Raw genomic sequence first — 19,586 nt, 5'->3', positions numbered from 1 at the left:
ACGAAAGCGGTTAAACCTTTTTTTATTCAGCATTGGGGATTTCCTGGTATTATTCTTTGAGTATTTGGAGTTTCCGTGAAGGCTTCAGAGAAGATTTGTTGCTGATCCCGCCATGCTTCCCTGACAAGATGCACATAAGAATCATAGCTTTGTTCAATTGCATTTGCCGTTTAATTTAAATTAATCGCCCAGGCCTACTAGAATGTGTGGTTAGTGTCACTGCATTTTGTTTGGGATATATTTTGAGACTTACACAAATAAATAAGTTTCCCAAACTTCATGTACCCACAACAGTACACATTTTGGATGTCCCTCTCTTATCTGACACAACCTTTTCAAGTCTCGAAGTCCTTACTAGTAAGCTGAATCAGGCATGTGCAAAATATGCAGAGTTGGGGGAACGCCAAAGCAGCAATTCAATTCACTTAGGCATGTGATCTGCTGAATCCGAGCATTAGAATGGAGAAGAAAGATGATTTAAATAACTCTGACTGTGGCATGGTTGTAGGGCTGAACGATACTGGGAAAATATGCGAAATGCATATTGTTGTTGAGTGTTGAGATAACAATATTTCTTACGAACTAATTAAATAAATTAAAAATGATGTCAAGGTGCAAACATTTAGGTTTAAACACCACTAATGACTGAAAACCTCGGCGAAAATTCCTGATTGTTATTGGCTGTTGTCATTTCTCTCTCTTGTCTAGCAGTCTGGCTTTTCCCAAGCTGACAGAAAAAGCAACAGTAAAAAAAAAAACATACAAAAAAACCCCAACCCATTACAGGAAAGGTCTGCAGAGGAGAATCTCTGAACACGCAAAAACTTGAAGCAGATGAGCTACAGCAGCAGCGAAAAACCAGCATAAAACTCTTGCCAGCTATGAACAGGTTACACACTGCAAAAAATGCTTTTCTTACTTAAGAGTTTTTGTCTTATTTATAGCTACTGGTCTAGAAAATGATTCTTGATTTAAGATTTTTTAGATATTTGTACTAGAAACAAGACAAAAACTTTAGTGTTTTAATTATTATTTCAGTGCAGAAGCTACAATTCACACTGCCTCACCAAAACTGGAGAATAGACGCTTGGAAAAGGTTGCCTGGTCTGATGTGTCTTGATTTCTGCTGCAACATGTGGATGATAGTGTGAGTTAACATAACAAAGCATTGCTGGAACAATTTCTTCTATTATTTTTTATAGTTTTTAGTTTAATAGATTGATTGGACGATATGATTATTATTAAGTTTACATTTGATAATTATTGTATTCAGGTTTGAGTATTTGCTTTTTGTATATTATTTATGTTGGATTATTATTATATTTGATTTTGTGAATGAAGACTTTTATTCTGTCGAAATCGGGATTTAAAGCAGCCAGGTAGTCCTTCCTGTATCAGTGCTTCAGACTGATGGTGGTGTAATGGTTTGGGAGACTTTTTTTCCCCCGTGGCACAATCCTTATTACCTACTGCAAAATATTATCTTCTTACTTAAGGTTTTTGTCTTGTTTCTAGTCCAAATATCTAAACATTCTTAATTCAAGAAGCATTTTCTAGACCAGTGTTTCTCAACATTTAAAAACATTCACCAGATCTCAATCCAATAGAGCACCTGAGATCACTTTGTGAATATTCAACCAATAATCTGCAGCTATATAGACCAGCTATATGACGCTCTCATAGACCCAAATCTCTGAGTAATGTTTCCAGCACCTACTGTGCGCCATGGAAAAACAAACCAGTTCTGAGGCCAAAACGAGTATTAGCAATGTGTATATATAGTGTTTGGGCAAGTGCATTTGCAAAATATTATTAGATTGTTTGAATAGATACAGAATATATAATGCCTCTGCTAGCATTCATTCATGCACTCTATATGTTTACAGACTCGCATATATAGCTATAGATTTGTAATACACATTAATTGCTCCCACAAAAAAAGGTTGTGGTGTTAGTTTGAGAAACATCCTACAGGTCGGTTAGGACATTAGAGTGGTCTTTGTTTGGTTAGAGAATTGCAAACTCCAATGACACACAATCTAATCATGCAATTCCTCCTCACCCACAGGGGGCGCTGATCAGTGAGTCTGCTCTAAACCGGCCACCAGAACAACATGATAGAGAGCCGCCTCATCATCTTCATCATATGACCTGCAGAGAGCCAATCACACAGCAGTACTGTACGGCTGCTAGAGACAAGCTGACTGTATTTTTCGTCCTTTCCAAAATAATACTCAAAGCAGTATATCATGGGTTCTGTATATGTCATTTATTTATTTTTTGGTGAGGCCAGGGGGTTTTATAAAGGGCAACATCCCATCAAGACATGTAGCTTATTTCCAATTTTTTGTGAGGCCTGTGATTTTATATTAGACTATCAACCATCAGGACATTTAGCTTTATTTAACTAAAGAACAGACTTAGGCCCAATCCAAATTCTATTTTTGGACCCCTACCCCGTCCCCTATGGCCCTAAAAACCGAGTGTGAAGGGGAAGGGCTTCAAAATTTCCCCCTAAGAAATGGTACACTACTACAGCCCCTGCACACATCATCATACGTCACCGCGATATCATGCTTTCATATGAGATCGACGTCCCTGACTGCTGTAGTTATTACAGTTGTGTTACTTTTTGGTATTTATCTTCAAGAATTCACTGAAGGTATATATCATTATTATAACCATATAATGTGGCAATGAGACTGCGCATAACTGTACTGCGCATTTATACAGTGGCCATATTCATCAATGTAAACACGTCAAAAACCACATTGACATTATAGCAGACACTGTAAAAGCCCATTCCCAGCCACTAGACTTTTCTAATAGGGTATTCAAGTGACATCGAGTGTCAGAATGTTGTGGGACTGCTGTACAGAAGTTATGATTATGGATTATAGAGTTTAGCTGTTTTTATTGTAGTGTTTTTTTTTTTTTTAAAGCATGACGGTAAAACACGAGCGCTGTTATGAGTGTATTAAAAGATGTGGTTGTTTGTAAAAATGAGTAATAATGACAAAAAAATACCTCGTTACTTCTGGGTGCAGCTATCCTGCCGTTGTGGCTGGTGTATTCTGGGACATTTTCTTACCCCTTGGTTCCGAGTATAGTCCTAAAAAAATCTTTGTTCGAAGGGCAATGTACCCCTTAGCCCTACGGCTTTAGGATTGCCTTATCAATGCTATTGTTAACTTAAACTAAACTTTCAAATAAAACCAATACATTTATTTTAACGCAAATACAATACATATTACCTTAAAACAAACAACAACTTGATTTCAGTCACAAATGTAGTTTCTAATTTGCACTGCGCTAACTAAAATAAAGAGAACTAAAGAACTAAAATAGTCAAAATTAAAATGGAACATAACTAACCTGAGGCCATTAAAGGTTTTTTTGGTTCTTTGGTTTTGTTTTTAAAAATCTACATGAAAACGCAAAAAAATGCACTGCAATGCATGTTAATGACACTCCAAACCTACAGGGGGAGATAATGACACTTTTATGACACTTTTATGCGAGAGTTCCCACCAAACAATAAATTAAGCATATTTTGCGAGTAAAACAATGAACAGAAAAATGACGAGCCTCACAAGTGCTTTTACATATCAGACCCCTAGCTTTTCATGATTTTTTGCGATAAAAATTACTAATTTTGTGGTGATAATTCCCAGAAATTTGCGGACAATTTTGCGATTAAAATATATATATATATATATAAATGTATATAAAAATACAAATACAACATTTCTGTCTGGTTCTTGAATCTGATTGGCTGATAGCGGTGAGATATTCTGCAATAACAGCACTGGTCCAGCCTCTTTACCCTTCACCTTTGTATTACTCCGCCCACATACAGCAACAAGAGGACACTTTACAGTTTGACAAATATTGCAGCTGTTGGACAACACAATGTACTTTTGAGGCTATTTTAATCGAAAATGTAGTTGTTTAGATTGCAACTATGCAGTTTATTTATAAGGATAGTGCCTATTTTGAAATATTTATAATTTCTGAGAAACGGCGCATCGGCGTCCATTAGCCAAAGACAGTGTCTATCCACAAGATGGCGCCAGGACCGCATAATAAGCCCTTGCTTGGAATATTAAAACAGCGTGTATTCTAACTACAGCTGATCAAATCATTATTAAACTGGTAAGTGACATTCTAAGTCGATCTTTTTCTTTTGTATAGATTGCACGTATGCAGTTTATTTATAAGGACAGTGCCTATTTTAATACAGTTACTTTCCTATCCCAGTTCTCAACAGTGTTATTCAGTGACCTCACCCTGAACATCCCTCCTCCCCTCCTTATTTTTCCTTGTCGCAAACACAACTGCAGTTATTGCTGATAGTTATTGCGCTGCTTTTATCAGAGTTAATTATTGTGATATCCCGATTGCAACAGAGAAATACTGTATACTGTAACACTGTAAAAAGATATCTCTGTAGACGGAGGGCATTTCATGTCAAGTTCAGCCTTATAATCTTAAAATGTCCGCAAAATCATCTGTTTTGGCATCACTTTATATATTACGCTTGAGAATCATTCAAACACTAGCTCTAACGTGACGTTGTTGACAGCTTCTGTTGTTTTGACGTCAGCTGCAGATGTAAATGAATGGCGGAAGAAAGTAGCTCCTAATACAAAATGGTTTTTAGACTCTCCGTGTTTGATTTTCTTTTTTATATGCACGATTGTGCCGTTGAACTGTTGTATAAACACATTATCACACTCGTAGCAGTTCGATATGGCTGTATATCAGCACTGGTGAGACACTAAGGCTGCATTTACACTGCACTGTTCAACTGACTCAATTCTGATTTGTTTCTCCCATGTGGCACAGATCGGATATGGCCCATGTACGGTTAAGCAGGAACAAATCACATGGATTCCGATTTAGTCAAATCAGATTCAGGTTCAGGCCTTGTTCAACTGTGGAAATGTATCTGATATGAATCGGATCTGTGCCCTCGTGTCTGCAGTGTAAGCAGGTAAATCGGATTTTCACCTGTCAATGCGACTCGCGCCATAGCGAAACCATAGCGAATGACGTCAACTCTGACGCTTTCATTTCAGAATAGACTTCAGCAGAGTCCCAAACCTTAAATCTCATACACAATGACTTAAACAGCTTTTATATTGCCATATAGCACAGTTATTTAAGCATTAACGAGAGAGCGCAATGTCCGCCACGCAACCAATATAAACTAATATAAAACTGTTGCATACATCACGTGCATAAATCACGCCATGGACATTACGTTAAGATGCCTAAAGGTTTAAAAAAGCCTATATATCAAAAAACGATGGACAAATGAGAATCTTTCTGTCATAATATATAGTAAAACAGCTTGTCAAAAGCTGCGAACAGATTACATACAGGAACAGAGAAAAGATCACTCTTTAATTATCAGCTGTTAGTCAGCGTCCACTCTTTTTTTCTGGTCATTGCGCCTTTGCCGTTTGCAGTGTAAATGCAGACGATCAGATACGAGTCACTTTTAAAAGATGATGTAAGCAGGTCATCAAAAAAAATCGGATACAGTCACAAAATCGGAATTAATCATCAAGATCATCAGTGTAAATGCAGCCTAAGGCACTCGGCCAACACACGCTTCCCACCAGTGATATTGCTCATATATATAATATCTTATTTACCATATTAGCAGTGCTTAATTTGTGCCAGAACGAGCCGGATCTAGTTCCGGCCCCCCGAAAATCTGATCTGGCACCTCATTTTACCGATACCCCTCCTCGCACGCACTACTGCCCCGCTCCTCCGCTCTTTACTTTCTTCAGCGACTCCCCAACTCTCTTTACTTTCGTCCACGACAACACCCCCAGTTTTCAAGATACTAGTATTCAGTTTAAAGTGACATTTAAAGGCTTAACTAGGTTAATTAGGTTAGGCAAGTTAGGGTAATTAGGCAACTCACTGTATAACAGTGGTTTGTTTTCGACAATCGAAAAAATTTATTGCTTCAGAGCACTAATAATGCCAACCTTAAAATGGTTTTCAAAATAAAATTAAATATTGCTTTTATTCTAGCCAAAATAAAACAAATAAGACTTTCTCCAAAAGAAAAAATATTATAGGAAATACTGTGAAAAATTCCTGAATCTGTTAAACATCATTTGGGGAATATTTGAAAAATAAAAAAGGAGGGCTAATAATTTTGACTATAATTGTATGCCCATGTTGTGTGGACAGCTGTGAGTGTGTTTGTTCACCTGGGCGTGACTCGGGTGAGCTCATCTGAAGGGTGCAGGATCCTGCAGGTGGTGAAGGTGTACGTGGAGCTGCTGTGAGACATACATTTACCAGGGAAATGAACTGGAGAGAGCGAGAGAGGAGAAACAAACATCAGTACACAACACTACACAGGCACACACACACTATTAGAAAAACACAGAGGAAGTTAAAACTGCTTCAGGATCTGAGGAGACTCAATGCAATGTACTGTAAGCTATTATTGTGGTTAAATTGTTGACAGCGTTGTTGTCTTTACATTATGTATAGATCTTGGGTTTGTGGTTATCCTGATGCAGTTTTAAATAGATGCACACAGCAGGGAAAAAACAGTGGGAAAGAGGAAAGATCAAATGAATTACATTATTCACAGCAAGCTGGCATTATGTTTCAATAATCCTCTTAAGATAGAAATCGACATTAAGGTGATGGTTCACCCTAAACAAGGCAAAACTTAAAAACAAACAAAACAACAAAAAATAAACCTACAAAATAATTAAATAACAAACAAAAAGGAACAAACCAAAAAAACAAACAAACAAAAAAAAAAACAATAAATCAACAACAACAGAAAAAGGACACGATAAAAACAAATAAAAAGCTAATTAAATGTTCAAAAAACAAACAAGATGTAAAAAAAACAACAACAGAATAAATGCAAAAATACAACAAAAGGATACAAACAAGAGATTAAAAAACTAACAAACAAAAAAACAAACAAAAAGCAAAGCATAAAACAAAACATCTAAAACAAACAAAAAATGAATAAACCCACCCAAAACAAACAAGTGAAAACAAAACAACAAAAATAATATAGAAAAACAACTAAAAGAACAACAACAAAAGACAATACAATAAAAACAAAACAAAAAAGCAAGACGAACAAACAAGAAACACCAACAAAATTAAAGCAGAAAAGACAAAAAAGAAAAAAAAAAACAGATAAAAAGCCCCAAATAAAACTGAATAAACTCAGAAAATAATTCAACAAAATAAAATCTAAAAAAACAAGATAAACGAAAAAAATCCACAAAAAATAGAATAAAAAGATAAAAACAACTGATAAAAAAACTCAAATAAAATCCACAAAAAACAAACAAACAGAAAAAAACAGAAAAATAATCAAACAAAAATACTAACAAAAACCCCCACAAAAAGCGAAACAAAAAGATAAAAACAACAAATAAAAAACCTCAAATAAACCCCACAAAAATGAACAAAAGCAAACAGATTAAAACTAGAAAATAATTAAACAAATAAAAAAAAAATAAATAAAAAAATACACTAACAACACGAACAAAACAAACAACCAAAAAGCAAAACAAAAGATAAAAACAGCATAAAAATGCAAATAAACAACAAAAACGAACAAAAAAAAAACAGAATAAATCTAGAAAATGATCAAACAAAATCTCAAAAAAACAAAACAAAAAGACGAACAAAAAAAAAAACCTCAAAAAGCTAAACAAAAAGATAAAAACAACAGATAAAAAAACCCAAATAAAGTTAAAAAAAAAAACAAACAATAAAAAAGGGGCGGTGCAGTGGCTCAGTGGTTAGCACCGTTGCCTCACAGCAAGGAGGTTGCTGGTTCAAGTCCCAGCTGGACCAGTTGGCATTTCTGTGTGGAGTTTGTATGTTTTCCCTGTGTTGGCATGGGTTTCCTCCGGGTGCTCTGGTTTCCCCCAAAAGTCCAAAGACATGCGCTATAGGTGAATTGAATAAGCTAAATTGTTCGTAGTGTATGAGTGTAAATGAGTGTGTATGGATGTTTCCTAGTACTGGGTTGCAGCTGGAAGGGCATCCGCTGCGTAAAACATGTGCTGGATAAGTTGGCGGTTCATTTCGCTGTGGCGACCACAGATTAGTAAAGGGACTAAGCCGAAAAGTAAACGAATGAATGAATGTTCAAACAAAATCTCAAAAAATAAACAAGACAAAAAAATAAATAAATCACAAAAGATTAAAGCAACAGATTAAAAACCCAAAATAAAACCCACAAAAATGAACAAAAACAAACAGAATAAACCCAGAAAACAACAAAACAAAACAATAAAAATAAAATCTAAATAAAAAACAACAACAACACGGAAAAACCCAACAAAATGCCAACAAAAATATAAAAAAAACGAAACTAAATAAAATCTCAACAAAATAAAAACAAAACTAACAAAAACTATTTAAAAAATAATGCAAAACAACAACAAAAACACTGAATCGCCAAAAAGGATGAGCACAAAGCAAAAACAGTTGTTCTAAGTATTGCGAACCTATATGTTATTCACAGAAACTCCAACCAATCCAATGGAGAAATGCTGAAATGTAGCTGAATTCCAGCCTAATGTGTATAAACTCACACTATCTTTTCACCTGCTCCTAATCATAACCACCATCGGGCCAATAGGAAATATATGAATAAGACTATAAATGCCAAATACTTCAAATTATCATATGATGGTATTGGAATTTTTCAACTTTTAAAATACAGAATAAAGGATAAACTGTGTGTGAACAGACAAGTGACTTTGAAAGCATGTGGTGTGTGTTTACTGTATGTACGCATGCTGTGAATGTGACCTCTTTTCCATTGATGTACGAGTGTGTTCACTCACATGACTGAGACTCACACCTCACTGTGTTTTTAATAGATCACCGTAACATGAGTCTTAAACACACAGAACTCATGCCGTTGGGACTGCGGGTTATGTGTGTTAAATGTGCAGTTCAGTATCTGTCTGCACAATCACAGCCCTCAGGTTTGAATCTCACACACAGGTTTATCGGGGGACGAGTGGACTTCATGTGTGTGTGAAGAGAGAGTAGAGTAAATAAATGCTGTTTCCCCAGGCATTAAACTCTTAATACAGTGATCTGGCAGTGCAGGTTAGAGGAGAGATCGAGTGCAGAAGAGTCTTGAATGAGAAAATTTCAGAAAAGCGAAGGATGAATTTAACAAGTGCTGAAAATGAGAATTGAGTGTAGAAACTCATACTTATTATCATAGGAGTGTAATAAATAAGTCAAATAAAATAAGTATATATGTATATATATATATATATATATATATATATATATATATATATATATATATATATATATATATATATATATATATATATATATATATATACACACACACACATACACACAGTTAAAGTCAGAATTATTAGCCCCCGTTTATTTTTTTCCCCAATTTCTGTTTAATGGAGAGAAGATTTCTTCAACACATTTCTAAACATAATAGTTTTAATACCTCATATCTAATAACTGATTTATTTTATCTTTGCCATGATGACAGTAAATAATATTTTACTAGATATTTTTCAGGACACTTCTATACAGCTTAAAGTGACATTTAAAGGCTTAACTAGGTTAATTAGGTTAACTAGGCAGGTTAGGGTAATTAGGTAAGTTATTGTATATCGATGGTTTGTTTTGTAGACAGTCGAAAAAAATGCTTAAAGGGGCTAATAATATTGACCTTAAAATGGATCTTAAAAAATTAAAAACTGCTTTTATTCTAGCCGAAATAAAACAAATAAGAGTTTCTCCAGAGGAAAAAATATTATCAGACATACTGTAAACATTTTCTTGCTCTGTTAAACATAATTTGGGAAATATTTAAAAAAGAAAAAAAATTCGAAGGGTCTGTATATATATTCAGTTTTCATTTATTTTTATTATTACATATTGTTGTGTAACTTATTTCAAATACTAATTAAGATACTATAATCCTAAAAAATATAATTTTTTTAGATATTTATTTTTTTATTAAACATAATAAACAAATATTATTATGAAAAGTTATTATTAGTTATTATTTAAAGTAATTATATATGACACAGAAGGGCAAACTCTGGCATGCAGGCAACAAGGTGAAAATAAAATAAAATAAAAATAAAAAATAAAAATAAAATAAAATAGAATAAAATAAAATAAAAGACTAATTAAAATAAAATAGAATGAAACTAAATTACACTAAATACAATAAAATAGAAAAAATAAAATAGAATAGAATAAAATAAAAGACTAAATAAAATAAAATTAAATAAAATTAAACAGAATAAAATAAAATAAGACTAAGTGAAATAAAATAGAATAAAATGTAATAACAAAATAAAATAGAATAGAATAAAATAAAATAAAAGACTGATTAAAATAAAATAGAATAAAATAAAAAACTGATTAAAATAAAATAGAATAAAATAAAATAAGAATAAATGAAATAAAATAGAATAAAATAAAATAAGACTAAGTGAAATAAAATAGAATAAAATAAAATAAGAATAAATAAAATAAAATAAATTAGAATAAAATAAAATAACACTAAATGAAATAAAATAGAATAAAATAAAATAAAAAACTGATTAAAATAAAATAATACTAAGTGAAATAAAATAGAATAAAATAAAATAAAAAACTGATTAAAATAAAATAATACTAAGTGAAATAAAATAGAATAAAATAAAATAAAAGACTGATTAAAATAAAATAGAATAAAATAAAATAAGAATAAATGAAATAAAATAGAATAAAATAAAATAAGACTAAGTGAAATAAAATAGAATAAAATAAAATAAGAATAAATAAAATAAAATAAATTAGAATAAAATAAAATAACACTAAATGAAATAAAATAGAATAAAATAAAATAAAAAACTGATTAAAATAAAATAATACTAAGTGAAATAAAATAGAATAAAATAAAATAAAAGACTGATTAAAATAAAATAGAATAAAATAAAATAAGAATAAATAAAATAAAATAGAATAAAATAAAATAATACTAAGTGAAATAAAATAGAATAAAATAAAATAAAAGACTGATTAAAATAAAATAGAATAAAATAAAATAAGAATAAATAAAATAAAATAGAATAAAATAAAATAATACTAAGTGAAATAAAATAGAATAAAATAAAATAAAAAACTGATTAAAATAAAATAGAATAAAATAAAATAAAAGACTGATTAAAATAAAATAGAATAAAATAAATAAAAGACTGATTAAAATAAAATAGAATAAAATAAAATAAGACTAAATAAAACAAGAATAAATAAAATAAAATAGAATAAAATAAAATAAAAGACTAAATAAATTAAAATACAATTAAATAAAATGTTATATAATAAAATATGACTAAATACAATAAAACAGAATAACATAAAATAAAAAAAGACTAAATAAAACAAAATAGAATAAAGTACAAACTCTGGCATGCAGGCAACAAGTAGCAAAAACATTTTATAATAATAATTTGTGCATTCTAGAGTTTCTATGCTCACAATTCTCATTTTCAAGCACGAGTCTCCAGAGAGATGATTGACAGCCAGAATGAAAGTAAATGAGTTGTAAAAAAATGATTATACTCAATATGGCGTCAGTCTTCAGTGATGAGGTAGTGGCTGGTGTGTGTGTGTGTGTCTGCAGCTGAACCTGCTCATCCTACCCGCTCTCACGCACACACACACAAAACAACTGGGGCTTATGTCGGTCCGCAGGGGGAGTGGGGGGTTACGAGGGTCTCTCACCAGATGAACCCTCCTCGTGCGCAGGGCTCTGCTGGTCCTCCTGCTCTGGATTGGCTCGAGAGCGTCTGGCAGCAGGAGAGCAAGGTAGAGGGCTGATGCAGGAGGAAGAGATGGAGGATTGGGAATGCTGTCCTGGCTCGTCTTCCTCCAGGTCTGTGAACTGGTACACCTCCTCCAGCTCCAGCTCCAGCGGACGGAAGCCCTTGGTCACGACGCCCGGTCGGGGGTCCAGAAGACCTCCCAGGTGAGGCTGAGCCAGCTGCTGCCACGCGTGAAGAGTGGCTGACCCTGAAGGAGAAAAAAAAACGCACGTCAGAAAACTAAAACTAGATAAATATTTCAGAAAACTGAGAGATTTATCAAGGAGGTCAGGAGTCAGACATGAGAAAGCAAAATAAACAAAAGATTGGGCTGAATATTTGGAGAATATATGTTTATTTACCATCCAATACTTGTCCACCCTATACAGAACTTAATAGCTTTTCTGTTTTTGACTGTAATGTAATACCACGGACCTTTCGTAAAGCTGATTTGGAATGATAAGTATTGTGAAAAGTGCTATAAATGTAAACTTGAATTGAATATTAGTTTGGACTGAGAATAGATCAGCATCTGTTCTAGTCGAAAAATAATTTGACAATATTTAAACATTTAAAAAATTGTGGGGAATCGCGAAACTTTTTTGACTCAAAACGTTTTCTCAAGGAAATGAAACTGGTAAAAGTAAATAAATAATAAAAAATAAAATAAAATAAAATAAAATAAAATAAAATAAAATAAAATAAAATAAAATAAAATAAAGACAAAATAAAATAAAATAGAATAAAATAAAATAAGATAAAATAAGATAAAATAAAATAAAGACAAAATAAAATAAAGACAAAATAAAATAAAATAAAATAAAGACAAAATAAATAAAAGAAAGACAAAATAAAATAAAATAGAATAAAATAAAGATAAAATAAAATAAGATAAAATAAAATAAAATATAATAAAATAAAATAAGATAAAATAAGATAAAATAAAATAAAATAAGATAAGATAAGATAAAATAAAATAAGATAAAATAAAATATAATAAAATAAAATAAGATAAAATAAGATAAAATAAAATAAAATAAGATAAGATAAGATAAATAAAATAAGATAAAATAAAATATAATAAAATAAAATAAGATAAAATAAGATAAAATAAAATAAAGACAAAATAAAATAAAATAAAAAATATAAGATGAAACAAAATCAGACAAAATAAAATAAAATAGAATAAAATAAAATAAAGACAAAATAAAATAAAATAGAATAAGATAAAATAAAGACAAAAAATAAAACAATATAAGACAAAATAAAATAAAATAGAATAAAATAAAATAAGACAAATTAAATAAAATAAAATAGAATAAAATAAATAGAATAGAATAAAATAGAATAGAATAAAATACAATTAAATAAAATAGAATAAAATAAATAGAATAAAATAAAATAAATAGAATAGAATAAAATAAATAGAATAAAATAAAATAGAATAAAATAAAATAAAATAAAATAAAATAAAATAAAATAAAATAAATAAATAGAATAGAATAAAAGCTAAATCAAATAGGAACGAAGGAAAACGAAAATATGTACTTTTCTGGATAAGTCGGAGTTAATATTTGGATTCAGTAAAGTAATGTAAATTCTGATTAGATTGCTAGAATATAATCAACAAAGGACTGTAACTGTGATATTTAGAGAATAAACGCTATAATTTTAATGCTTAGATCTGATCTCCAATAATTATTATTTTATTGTTATTGTTACTGTATTATTATTATTCTTATTATTATTATTATTATTATTATTATTAGAAAAAAATGTAAAGAGATTAACCAATATAATATAATTTAATATAACATTATGTAATATAATATAATATAATATAATATAATATAATATAATATAATATAATATAATATAATATAATATAATATAACATTATGTACAGGTAACATAATATAATATAATATAATATAATATAATATAATATAATATAATATAATATAATATATACAGATACACATTTACCAGATGTCATGATAATAACTTAATAAATTCTAATAAATAAATATTATTAATTATATTAAATTATTTTAAACAAGTTATGGCTAGGAGCTAGATTTAAAGGGATAGTTCACCCAAAAATGACAATTTACTCACTATTTACTCTCCCTCAAGTGGTTCAAATTCTTTAGAAGTTTATTTTGATATTTTGAAAGATATTTTGAAGAAAGCCGAAAACCTGTAACCATTGACTTCCATAGTAGGGAAAACAAATACTATGTATTTACAACATTTTTCAAAATATCTTATTTTGTGTTTCAAAGAAGAAATCAATCAAGTGAAGGGCGAGTAAACGATGACAGAATTTTCAGTTTTGGGTGAACTATCCCTTTAATAGTAACACCTTATAATAATATGCCTGTATTTGTTAACAATACTAGTAAATATTATTCAATATTAAATAATTTGTATATTTTAAAAGCATTGATTTAATTAAACATTGGTGTCATTGTACGAAACTATACAGCGCTTAGCTTTTATAAATGTATTAGTAAATGTTGTTTCACGCACTACAGAAGCCATATGTTTGCTTATTAAGTAATATTAATAAACACTGTAAAAATATATTGACCATTGTTAATGTTATTTAAAATATCAATATATAAAGAGTTCAGATGCAAAAACCTCTAAGCGCCGTCTGAAATTGCCATCAAAAATGAACATTTTTCTCAGCTTCCTTTGTTTATGTTGAGATATTTCACTTTAAAGACCTGGAAAAGCACTTATTCTTTGCCATAAAAGTTATATTACTGAACATACACACATTAAACTGATCAAAAAAACGCTCATTTTAGAGAAACATTTCAGATGGCACAGGTTTTTGTATTCAGACTCTTCATATGTTAACTAATGGAGCTCATGATACTGTATATTACCAGAGCTGTAACATTATTTGACAGTTATTTGACAGATTAAAGCAAAGAAAGAGAAAAGGAAGAGAGGGAAATGAAAAGTTGTTTATTAGAGAGCTAAAACACACTAAAAGACAAATGTAGGAAAATGGAAAGATGAGAAAATTAAATAATTCACACACATAAAGTTAAAACTGACAGGAAAGATGTGGAAAGGACATAAATCAGAGGTGAAAAGGGGAAGGTTTAATGTAGAATTCACCCAAAACTAATAATTCATGTTATTACAAATCTGCATGACTTCTTTTCCCTCATATGAATTTAAATAAATACAATTTTTATACATATTATAGTATGTCAGTGATAACCAGAAATGATTTAGTTTTCAACAGAAGAGAGTCAGTCATACAGGTTTGGAAATCTATTAATGTAAATGAATGATGACAGAATCTAAACATCCCTTAACATAAGCTTATCTTATCCGACATTGTTTTTTTTAAAGGGATAGTTCACTCAAAAACTCATTATTTACTCTCTCTCAAGTAGTTCCAAACCTTTATGAGTTTCTTTGTTCTGTTGAACACAAAAGAAGATATTTTGAAGAATGTTTGAAACCTGTAACCATCGACTTCCATAAAAGAAAAACAAATAATATGGAAGTCAATGGTTACAGGTTTCCAACATTTTTCAAAATATCTACTTTTGTGATTGAAACGGGTAAATGATGACTGAACTTTCATTTTGGGTGAGCTGTCCCTTTAAATCAAACTGTTTAGTTTCTCCATTAGGTATAACCAGCAGGGGGCGCTAGTACACTGCAACCATAACCACGCTGTCACTGACTTATCAACTAACATTACAAAAAACTGTTGGCAGTGCTAAAAATTTAAAGCAATATCTATTTATTGAGCAAATGAAGTGAGCAACCTCAATGTTGCATAATTTCTAACTTTAAGTAAATGTAAAGCATTATTTCTTAGTGCATCAATAAATAAATAAACACAGAGTAAAGTGCATTGTGGGCTGCTCTTGAGCACTAAAATATAAAGGGTCTGGAATAATTAAGATTTGAAAAGTTTTTAAAATGTGTCCCTTATTTTATTAAGGCTGAATTAAATATATATATATATATATATATATATATATATATATATATATATATATATATATATATATATATATATATATATATATATATATATATATATATATATATATATATATATATATATTATACATTTAAAAATGTCTGTGTATTTTTCTGTGATGACAAAGCAGAATGTTCAGCAGGCAAAACATCAGTCTTCAGTATCACATTATACTTTATTAATATATCAATATTATTAACAGTCATATAATTCATATTATTAATAGTAATCTTAATATATTAATAATCAATATTTAATAAAAGAACAATAAAAATGATTATTACATTAATAATTATAATATATTACAAGATTGCATATTATTAATATTCAATTTTAAAATAATAATAATAAAATTATTTCATAAAATGTGTTATATTCATGCTATATATTATATTTCATTAATATTAATATAATAATAATAATAATAATAATAATATTTATTATTATTGCTGCTGTTGTTGTTGTTGTTGTTGTTAAAATATTAACATAATAATAATAATAACAACAACAACAACAACAACAACAACAATAATAATAATGATGATGATGATGAAGATAATAATAATAATAACAACAATAATAACAATAATAATATTAATAATAATAATAACAATAATAACAATAACAACAAATTATTGAATATAGAATGTAAAAGGTATATAATTACCTATATATATACTAAATATTTATTTGTAAAATTAATCTTTAATGCCAGTTTAATGCATGTTTGCGCTAATATTTTTCATGTCAGTGTTTTGTGCTTTAAAAAAAATATTACAAAATATTTTTTTTTCTCAGCACATTAGACTAATTTCTGAAGGATCATGCGACCGAGAACTGCCTGCTGAACATACAGCTTTGACATGAAATGCATAACAATTTTCAATATAATAAAAAATAATCTAAAAAATATATTAAAAATATTGACAATATTCAGGGTTCCCACGCTTTTACAAACAGCAGATTCAAGGACTTTCAAGAACTTTTTAAAGCACCATTCATTTTAAAACAAGCACCTTTGTAATTCATACTCAAGCATATGTATCACCACGAAAGTCCTTACTGTACGTAACATTTCACTTACACTTAAAATGTACATTACATTTTTAAATGCACATTAATGGTGTTTCTGAAATATTGATAAAATATCCATTATTTTTTCAGTGTTACTGAACAAGATTTAAATGTAAGATATTTAATTTTAAGTTTTTTCGTGTTGTTTTTGACAATTGAGTACAATTGTTAAAATAAAATCATAACCAAATTTTTTTGTTGCGCATTGCATGTGTCGTTTTCTTTGTCCCGGCTTCTTGTGTTGTTTTCTGTTATTTCATAGGCTCCCATTCTAACGTGATCCAAGCTCTGATTGGCTGCTGGTCGCGGAGGCCTATAAAAAGGAACTTCCGGCAGGGTCATTGGTCAAGCTCATTTGTGGTGCGACCATTGCTGGGAGTGGAGAGCTCCTGGATTTTCCCTACCCCTCCGGCCAACGACCAACCTTTTAGTCTTGTACAACTGTTCATGCTTGCAACTTTTTGAGAGTTTGAGCTTGTAGGAGTGGCCTGCCTATTTATTTGATTACTTTTGACTTTGTTTATGTTTAGGGAGGAAGGTAAGTTTCCTGTATTTTACTGTAAATATTTACAGGTAATTTAGTTCATTTACTTTGTAGATTGTTTTGTTTGTTATTTTGGCCTGTGGCCAACCTGAAGAGATGCTCATTTAAACTACTTTCTTCTATAATAAATCTATTCAATTACTCTCAACTGAGTGTCTGAGATGTTTTGTCGACCGAAGAGGATCTTTAGCATTGATTGTTTTCACCTAGACTTGGGGCGTAATAACTTTCAAGGCCTTGAATCTATATGTCTGAAATTCAATTACTTTTAAGTACTTTCAAGAAGTGTGGGAACCCTGAATATTACAGTTTTTCCTCTATTGTTTTAAAATATATATAATATACAGTTGCTGTGAAAAATTGTTCACCCTCCACTGAAAATTGTACTCTTTTTTTTAACTATTTCTCAAGTTAACAAAGCAAGGAATTTTCAGAGTATTACCTATAATATATTTTCTTTTGGAGAAAGTCTTATTTCTTTTAGTTTAGCTGGAATAAAGGCATTTCTTATTTATTTTAAAAAAATGTAAGCTCAATATAATTAGCCTAAATATTATTATTTCAAGAGTTCACACTTAGCTGATGATTCATCGATAGCTTGTTTGGCATGCTGTCCCGGGAGAGAGCCCCGAGCTCAAGATATCCTCGAGCCCGGGGCTTCCTCCCGTTTGCAGAGCGAGAGGGGAGCCTGAGCTCGGTGGATCTCAGAACTCCCCGTCTGCAGTAGCTAAGGGAACACGTGAGGAAAAAGAAAGGGGGCTAGACAAATGCTTGATTGTTATGCATGATGTATATATTTAGATGGTGGGAGGAAACCGGAGAACCCGGGGAAAACCCACGCGGACACGGGGAGAACATACAAACTCCTCACAGAAACACCTACCGACCTGGCAGGACCAGGGTTGGCAGTGTTCTTGCTGTGGGGCTAACAGTGCTAACCAATGGGCCTCCGTGCCGCCCGATCTAAGGTGAAGGAGGAGAATGGGGAGGAAGGGGGGTTTCTTCCAAACGAAGATAAAGTGGACTGAAAACTGTGGTTATTTATAGTAGCTTATGGCTCATATGATTGGATGATACTGATTAGCTTAATACGTGACCGGCTGTGATAAATCATAAGCACGTGATCCTCTCGAAATTAGTTTATTAATAAACCTTACTTAATGAGAGAACATTTTTTTCAACACATTTCTAAGCATAATAGTTTTAGTAACTAATTTCTACTAACTGATTTCTTTTATCTTTGCTATGATAACAGTAAATAATATTACTAGTAATAATATGACTAGATATTTTTCAAGATACTAGTATCAGCTTAAAGTGACATTTAAAAGCTTAACTAGGTTAATTAGGCAAGTTAGGGTAATTAGGTTATTATATAACAGTGGTTTGTTCTGTAGACAATAGAAAACAAATATTGGTTAAGGTGGCTAATAATATCGACCCTAAAATGATTTAAAAAAAATTAAAACTGCTTTTATTCTAGCCAAAATAAAACAAGTAAGACTTTCTCCTGAAGAAAAAATAGTATAGCAAATGCTGTGAACATGCCTTGCTCTGTTAAACATCATTTGGGAAATATTTGAAAAAGAAAATTCACAGGAGGGCGAAAGATTCTGACTTCAACTGTCTAGAGCGTGAAACATCTAAATCTCAAACCAGCAGCGCGGCTGAGTGTGTCTGAAAAAGAAAGAGTGTTGCGTGTTCACGTCGTCAGCACTGTGGTGCATGAAGGCCCATAGAGCATCCCAGAATAGGTTAAAGGGTCTGGCTTCGGGTCTTTCACCTTCCAGAGGTTTGACGATCTGGAGTTTCTCGGGCAGGTACGAGCGTGAGCTGTAGATGGAGAACACCGAGTTCAGGCCCAGAGACATGATGCTGTCGGCTGGAGTGAGAGGACCGCCGCCGTCTTCGCTGTCCTCGTAGAACTGGTTTTTGTCTTCGGCAAGAGCGTTGAGTTTGCGCTCTCTCTCCTCCTCGAAGAACCGTCTCTCGCTCAGGTAATTGTCCCTGCGGAGGGAGAGACGCCGCAGTGCCGCCTGCAGGTCATGAGAGCCCGGCGTGCCAGGAGTGCCAGGCTTTC

General features: G+C 31.1%; 1 protein-coding gene across 7 annotated transcripts in view; it reads right to left on the bottom strand.

Moving 5' to 3' along the window:
• trak1a (trafficking protein, kinesin binding 1a) overlaps nucleotides 1-19,586 on the bottom strand; it is a 120,259-nt gene that overhangs the window by 3,589 nt on the left and 97,084 nt on the right. For 3 of the 7 annotated variants that reach the window (XM_056474655.1, XM_056474653.1, XM_056474654.1), the window contains 3 exons: nucleotides 19,290-19,586; nucleotides 11,788-12,075; nucleotides 6,237-6,339 (listed from right to left, as the gene is read on the bottom strand). The exon at nucleotides 19,290-19,586 is cut by the window's right edge and continues 17 nt beyond it. In XM_056474655.1, coding sequence (XP_056330630.1) covers nucleotides 6,237-6,339; nucleotides 11,788-12,075; nucleotides 19,290-19,586 — 688 coding nt within the window. Of the gene's footprint in view, nucleotides 1-1,067; nucleotides 1,127-2,062; nucleotides 2,152-6,236; nucleotides 6,340-11,787; nucleotides 12,076-19,289 lie in introns of all 7 variants that reach the window. The other 4 variants (XM_056474656.1, XM_056474657.1, XM_056474659.1 and 1 more) reach the window with 4 other exon arrangements.

This window comes from Danio aesculapii, chromosome 16 (genome assembly GCF_903798145.1).
Source record: "Danio aesculapii chromosome 16, fDanAes4.1, whole genome shotgun sequence".
Lineage (NCBI taxonomy): Eukaryota > Metazoa > Chordata > Actinopteri > Cypriniformes > Danionidae > Danio > Danio aesculapii.
Note: the sequence above shows the minus strand (reverse complement) of the source record. Positions and strands in the feature narration are given on the sequence as shown.